This window comes from Elephantulus edwardii, unplaced genomic scaffold (genome assembly GCF_000299155.1).
Source record: "Elephantulus edwardii isolate Elephantulus edwardi_28Jun2011 unplaced genomic scaffold, EleEdw1.0 scaffold00220, whole genome shotgun sequence".
Lineage (NCBI taxonomy): Eukaryota > Metazoa > Chordata > Mammalia > Macroscelidea > Macroscelididae > Elephantulus > Elephantulus edwardii.
In genome coordinates, this window is record NW_006399970.1 from 3,694,666 (window position 1) to 3,702,395 (window position 7,730).

General features: G+C 49.7%; 1 protein-coding gene across 1 annotated transcript in view; it reads right to left on the reverse strand.

Annotated features, from left to right (window-relative positions):
• Positions 1 to 6,466: 6,466 nt before the first annotated feature.
• Positions 6,467 to 7,730, reverse strand: part of GSX2 (GS homeobox 2) — a 1,593-nt gene continuing 329 nt past the window's right edge. Inside the window, exons 2-3 of the mRNA XM_006898101.1 lie at positions 7,458 to 7,722; positions 6,467 to 6,804 (exon numbers count right to left, since the gene is read on the reverse strand). Of these exons, the coding sequence (XP_006898163.1) occupies positions 6,467 to 6,804; positions 7,458 to 7,722 (603 nt within the window). The remainder of the gene's footprint in view (positions 6,805 to 7,457; positions 7,723 to 7,730) is intronic.

Sequence of the window (7,730 nt, forward strand, 5' to 3'; positions counted from 1 at the left end):
CTTTCTCCCTGCCTCTCTCTCCTCTGTTCGTCTCTCTCCCTCTCTCTCCTCTCTGTCTGTCTGTCTCTCTCCCTTTTCCTCCCTCTAGCTGGAGCCTCGAGTCTCTTATTTGAAACGGTGCAGCTAATACAAAGTCATCAAAGCACTATGGTTCTTGTCTTAAAGTGACAGCCCGCTTTATGGGGCTGTTTGAAATACGCCCCCTGCTTTTCAATGTCTCTCTATCCATCTTTGTCTGCTCTTCAGAAAAGCGGACAATATAAAGCCCAGCCTGGCGAGCTCCCCACGCTCAGGCCTGGGCAGTGCCAACCTCCGCCTTTAAGCAGATTGAAATTGTCACTGCTTCATTAATCTGAAACGAGTTACTTTCCTAAGCACACAGCACACACTTCCGATCTGTCGGGATTCACTAAGAGGAGCCCCTGGGGCCTTCCTGGGTTTGGGATTTACAAGGCTCAACAAAGGTACAGCCAGAGTCTAGGAAAGTGTAGGGTTCAGGCTGCAGGAAAGCAATGCCCATTGCAAGAGGGCAGACTAATGATATCAAGGGAGCATGGAAGACTATTTCCAGAAACTAGTGGGAGAGCCAGAGTTTGGAGGCATTCAAGAGGGCAGCGAGGAGAACAGACAAAGATATATACTCCCACATGGGACAAGCTTCAGGAACATTAGGTTTTCTTTCCTCAAACAGAAGAAATTTGCCTGCCAATATACATCAGGGTCTGACCTCTCCCACTGGGAGCTCTAAGAGTCCTCCTTAAGTTCTTGTTCTTTCTCTGGCCTTCTCCAGTTCCAGCCAGAGCTCAGCACTCTCAGTGCCAGGGCCCTGGATGTGGGAACCCTGGGTTCTTGGGCAATTATGTGTTCTGTGAGACAAGCTGCCTCTCTCCTTCACACCTCCACCGTTAACAAAAGACGACACAAAAGATTCCTTAGCTTTTCATATTTCCAGCTGGCTTAGAATAGCAAGGATTTTTGGATTCCATTCCATCTAATTTAGGGGAGAGACATGGGCATTTTTTTTTTAAGAGAAGCTCAATTTTCGGTAATGTGAGCATAAAGATTTATAAAATAGATTTATATTAAATTATGTTAATAGAAGCCTAGTAAATGCATCATTTAATTGCATGGAAAAAAGTTCCCTTTTAAAAGGTCTGTCACCTTAACAGGTACATTCAAAGATTCCCTGTGAATAATGAAAATAGGAACAATTGCTTTGATGCACGGAGCCACATTCATCCTCTGGGACAGCTTGAGGCTGTGTGTGTGGAGAGGATGGGAGGAGCTCCTTTTAAAGGAGTGATTGCTCCTTTAAACTCGATTTCCTCTAGCAAATAGGTTCTATTGGCAGGGGGCTCTCCTCTCCCAACCCCACACATATGAGCCTGGGTCTGGAATGTGCTCTCTAACTTTCTCCCCTCATAGTTGGGCTGGTTTCTTCTCTGCACTTTAAGCACCTCCCCAGAACCTCAAAGAAAGCTCACAAAGTATCAAGGAAAGTGAATGGGACCTCCAAGAAAGATGAAAAGCCAAGTGAAGTTTGGTGCAAATGACCCATTTTCTGCCATATATGTGATAACCACTGTTGGTTGGGGTCTCTCTCTCCCCTCACCCCTCTTACTCCCCTCTCCTTTTCCCCTTCCCTTCCCTTCCCTTCCCTCTCTTTCTCCCATCCCCTGCAATATATAACATATATGTACACACTCCTTGACTGCTGAGACCACTTCCTTGGCTGCTGAGACTACTTCCAGTTAGAACCATTTTTCTGGTGATTAGTTGCCTAGCTAGTCAGGCTGAGCCAAGTAAGCTGTATTTCTACCCACACTTGATATAACAGGTAGAATTGAGGAGGACATGGAAGGAAGGCAGAAAGCAAACACTTCTCATATTCAAGTGTTTGTTTCTCCTGAAATCTTTGAATATCCTTGGGGGGTGGGGTCGCGGGTAGGGGCAAAGATTAAGCCACAATGATTATGGCAAACCACTTCAGAAGAAGGCTCCCAGAGTAGGAGCTGGTTGGAGAGGATCTTTGGCATCTGTATCATTCAGGTTCAGTGTCATTCAGTCTCTGTATCACACAGGCAGGATGAACTCCTGGATCACTTTCCCTTAGTTTGGGATTGAGAAGGCTTGCTGGGTGCAGCCACCAGTTCAGACCTTGGCTTTGGACACATGTGGTTGGCTGAGTGGGCAGGCAAAGGGGAAAGGTCCCTGCCCTCCTCTGGACCTTGGATGTCTGGCCTGGGCCAGGGCAGAAGGTGAAGATGTCATTTGCTCTCCCCTCCTACTCCTCGCTCCAGATCTTTTCCATTTTAAAGCTGCCACTGAACTTTCAAAGAGGTGGATTCAATCACACTAATTCCCATTTTCATTCTCTCGCTCTTTGCCAAGTGTGGAGTCCCCTCTCACCAAGGCAGTCCCCTCCTTCAAAGCCAGGCTTTGATGAACAGAATAGAAAAAGGGGGCATATTGAGAAGCTGGCATCATGTGCTTCCCAGTTACAGGAATGTCCAAGAAGAACACATGCATCCTAGAAGTTTCTTTTCAATATACCTGAGGAAAATTCACTGAGAGAATGCTTAATCTTGATCTCAAGATTGCTTAGCAGAAACTTGCGGTCCATGAGTCAGAACACTGCCTTAGATATCCTTCTCCTAAGTCTGTTGTTAGGGACCTCTCTAAAGTACTGAAGAGTAATGGTGTCTCTCTGGAGACTAAGGTGCATCTGATACAGGCTATGGTCTTTGCAATCACTTGTTATTCATCAGAGAGCTGGAAAATAACTAAGGAGAATAGAAGGAGAATTGATGCCTTTGAGCTGTGGTGCTGGAGAAGAGTATTGAGGGTACCATGGACTCCTAGGAAAACAAACAGATTCATCCTGGAAAGGGTCAAACCAGGCGGCTCCTTGGAGGCAAGGATTCTGAGGCTCCGTCTAACATACTTTGGACATGTAAGAAGGGACTGGTCCTTGGAGAGGGACATCATGCTTCGGAGGGTGGAGGGACAACACAGGCAGGGAAGGCCCTCTATGAGGTGGATTAGTTCAGTGACTGGGGCAATTGGGATGGGTGTATTGGAGATGGTGCGATTGGCACAGGACAGATCGGAGTTTGGGGCTATTGTACATAGAGTCACTATGAGTTGCAAGCGACTCAACAGCACATAACAACAACAACAAGTAAAACTGCCTCATTTCCCAAAGTCTTACTCTGTTTTGCAGCCTTTAAAAACATCAACAGGAAAAATCAAACAAACAGAATAACAACCCTTCCTAATTTAAAAATCATCAACAGATGATTGGTGGTTGGTGTGTGCCTTCAAGTCACAATGGACTCATAGCTGACTCTCCAGCAGATTTTCAGAGGCAGTAACTCCTCTGGGAAGAGACTGCTCATCTTTCCCATCCTCCGCCCCACCCCCCAGCAACTGATGCATTCGAACTGTGTACCTTTGCATTGGCAGTGCAATTCCTTGCCACTAAGCCACCAGACTCATAAAAACAGAGACCTCCCTCCACCCCCCTGTTTTAATTCTAAGTGATAAAACCCGTCCACTCCGCACAGAATGCCCCAAAACAAGGCATAAGGACATCCCTGGAGGCTCTAAAGAAATATTTTTTTCTTAAGGAGAATGCCCAAGGTCCATGTCTAATGGCAGCCTGAATGTTTTTGCTTCTCGTGGGGGTTGTTGTGAGGTGTCATTCCTAATTCATAGCGACCCCGTGTAAGGCAGATCGAAACCTTGCCCTATTCTGCCTCATTTGGGGAGACTCATTATTTATTCACCTCTTCCTCCTCCTAACACAGGAGAGAACCAGCCTGAGGTCACTCTAGCGTCCCCAAACAAGCCAAAGGGCTGGCGCCACGTCTTTCTTTGGCTCACCGGGACTAGGGCGCAGTGTGCAGGAAAGGGTGGCAAGTTGATTCCATTCTCCAGGATTGGATTGAGGAGATCCTACTGAGTCAGAGAGGCTGGGCTCCTGCCTTGGTGTGAACGTGTAAGAGGTCTGAACTCGAACTGGGAGAGGTAAAAAGCCAGGCAAGCTGAGTGCGGATGAGAGTGGCCAGAGGGGTCTGCCTAGGTCTGGATCCGCCTTGGCTTTGAGCAGAAGTACAGAGGGCTACCGCAGGGGCGCTTTGTCCTCTTCTTTCCTCCTAAGGATCATTCTCCAAAGGCCAATGGATTCCCGTCTCGAAACTCCCCTTCCCACCTTGGTTCTCACGCGTGGAGCAGCGTGTGTGTCAGGAATGTGAGAGGTACGATCTGGGGGAAAGGAAGAATTGTTGCTGCCTCTCTAAGTCTTAAGGAGCCCGGGGCCCTGAGAGGAGAGAGCCAGGGCAGGAAAACCTTCTGGGGCCACGGTGGTTGGATGTCTGTGATACTGCGCAGGGCCAGGCTCAACCCTGCACAAAGCACTCCCTCTCTCGCTCACTCTCTCTTCCCCCCCCCGCCCCCCTCCGTGTGTGTGTGTGTGTGTGTGTGTGTGTGTGTGTGTGTGTCACTCTGGACAGAGAAACCAGAGCTTTCCTCCACCTTCACCCCAACTGTGCCTGATAACAATTTCTAGAGCTCTGTAACCGCTACCTTTCTCAGTGTGGGCAGGCCACTCAGTGAATCAGAACTAAAGAAACTGCGCATGTAGCCTTGAACCTACACAGTGGCATCTTTACAGGACATAATCAGAAAGGACGTTGATGGGTATTAGTGGAGTGCCTACTTTGCCTTTCCTCAGCTTCTTCGCTTTCTCTTCCTCAGCTGATAGGCCCTGTCTGAGGAGAGAGCCTTAACTACTTCCTCTCTGGCCCAGGCCCCTGGGAACCATAATGAACTTGGCTGCATGATAGTGGGGAGGGAGGGACTAGGAGTAAACAAATGTAGGTTTACGGTTGAGAGGCCAGAAGAAAATCCAAAGGTATACCTAGCTACTGTAGAAAAGTGAAGGCATAAATCGATCTTTGGAGAGAATGCTTTTCTGTCTCTGATTTTTGTACTCTCAGCAGGGAAGGAAGCCTTCACCATTACAGATCAGAAACACCGGTATTTCTTGTAAATTGTAACATCACTTGCAAGGTTCTGTGGGTTTGCTTCCAACTTGTTGGATGGACTGTTGCATTTCTTAAAACTATTTCAACTATGAGGAGCACTGGTGGTGGAGTGGTTGTGTGGGCCACTGGACCCCACCAGCTGATCTGCGGGACAAAGATGTGGCAGGCAGTTCCTGTAAAGATGTTGCTGTGTGCTATGGAATCAGAACCCACCCATAGCTGACCCTCCCTCGTGTTTTCAGAGCTTTAAATCACAGGGGGGAAGATTGCCTATCCTACTCTCAAGGAGCAGCTGGTAGATGGATTTGAACCTCCCTCAAAACTCCAGGTGACCCTTCTACTCCACTCTGGAAAATCAGGAAATTTGGGCCATAGCCATACATTTTTATTCCAGTTATGCAAATTCCTTTACACAATTCAGATGTCCCATATGAGAGTGATGAACTAGATGGTGGGGAAACCCCACAGAAATTATTCAGTGAGGATTGCTAACCTTTCCTTACATAATAAATGGAAGTGTTGTCTCTAATGGTCCCTGGGAGTGAAATGTTCTAGCAACAGTTGAGGTGGTGCTTTCAGAGTGCATGTGAGGGCGAACTACCCGGCAGGCAGCTAGCATTCTGACTGATGGTATTTTGTTGGCAAAAGTTTCTGTTACTCAGAAAACTTCCAGAGCCCACACTCTGCGTTAGCCAAGAGACTCACATTACCAAGTTTTCCTCAGCGCTGTCCTGGAAGCCTTCACCGCTTTTTCTGTCCTGTTCACACTTTCGTTTCAGCATTGGAGGGTGCAGCAGGGGAGGCCAACACTCCAGATTTTGAAAAATATTCATATCTTTCATTTATTTGAATAAATAGAAATATAAATTTGATATAAAACTTCACATACAAAGGGACTTCCCACCGCTTGGATTTTTAAACACTCCCCAGGCAAATTTTCAGAAAGCAAGATCTACAGAGCCTGCATTTTCTAACTTATTTGCAACTGCAAACATTTCAAGTAAAAAAAAAGAAGAAGAAAGAAAGAAAAGCAAAACAACCACAACAGAAAATAGTCAGCAACCTCTTGTTCTTATCAGATTCGGAAAGACACTAGGAAAAGGAAACGGCATGCGGTTTCAAATCTCCCCACTCCACCTTACAGTGTTAAACTCTTCCTGCGGTTGTTTGCTCGCCCCCTCCCCCTGTTACGTAACACGACTGAGTTGAATTCTAGATCATTTACTTAAAAGAAAAAAAAAAAAAAAGATACTGCGGGTCGAGGCCCAACACACAGGTCAAAAGGAGAAAGACCTGATTGCGCCGCGCGCGTGCCCGGGTCAGGGACAGTTCAGCGCAGATCCTCCCCAGGCCCCACGGCGCACAGAGCAAGGATGGGCCGCTGCCTGGGGCAGGTGGAGCGGGGTTATGGCCCTTCCTCATAAAGGGGAAATCTTGTCATCGGTGGCCGAGACCGGCGACAGGGAGTCCTCGTCTTCAGAACGCGCGTAGTGCGCCTGGCCGCCGACGCACTTGCAGCCCGCGTGACTGTTCCTCTGCGTGCCCTTCCCCTCCTTCTTGTGCTTCACCCGGCGGTTCTGAAACCAGATTTTCACCTGCTTCTCCGACAGGTTCAGGTACGTGGCGATCTCTATCCTCCGGAGTCGAGACAGGTACATGTTGGAAGAGAATTCGCGCTCCAGCTCCAGCAGCTGCGTGCTGGTGAACGCCGTTCGCATCCTCTTGCCATTTGGCACCTGGCTGGCATCGGAGCCTCCTGCAAACGGGCCCAAAGAGAGCAGAGAGGTAAGACTCATTTGAGACGACCACCTCACGTTAGTTTTGGCAAGGACGCTTCCCCCCACAACTCAAATGCCTCCCGAAGAAGCCCAATGAATCTCCAACATCCACTCTCCACCCTCCGCCATTTCGTTCAGTTAGCAAAGGAAAAAGAGACACCGAAGGCATGGTGAAGGCCTGTGACACACAGGACGTAAAGCGGGGTGTGGACTTGAAGGGCGCTATTGGATCAGCCCCGCTCAAGTCCAGTGGGGAGGGAGAGGCAACACGACTAGGCCTAAAGGAACAGAATACTTTAGCGAGGCACGCTAACCGCCCCTTAACCGCCTGTTAACCTCCTGGCTGTTTCCACCCTCAAGTTCAAGATCCCTAGGCAGGGCTCAGGCCCCTGGCCCCTGGAGCGAAGCACACCACGCTGCGTGGAGAGGCTGTCAAGCTAACGTGTACCTTCCTGGGAACTTTGGGAGACAACTTCCTCCACAGTTCAAAGTCCCTCCTCCCCTCCCCCGTCCCCTCCCCCCACGTGGCTTTCACTCTCCCACTAGAAAAGGAAAGTTTGCACCCACGCGCGTTGACGGAGGGGAGGGAGGTGAAAGTGCGGCGTGCAGGTGCCCGGAAAGCCCGCCCTACCCATGGTGAGGCAGTGGAATCGCCGTGGGTCCGCCACGTTGTAGGTGGTGGCGCCGCAGACAGGTGCATGGTGCTGCGGGTGCCCCAAGGCCGCCGCCGCCGCCGCTGCCGCCGCCGCCGCCGCCGCGACCGCCGAGCCGGGCTGCTGAGGCTGGTGGTGGTGATGGTGGTGCTGCGGCGAGTGGTGGTGATGGTGCGCGTGGCTCACCCGCGGGCAGTACGGCGCGGCGTCCCCGGGGCCCGGCGCAAACTGGCTCTTGAGTAAGGGTAGAG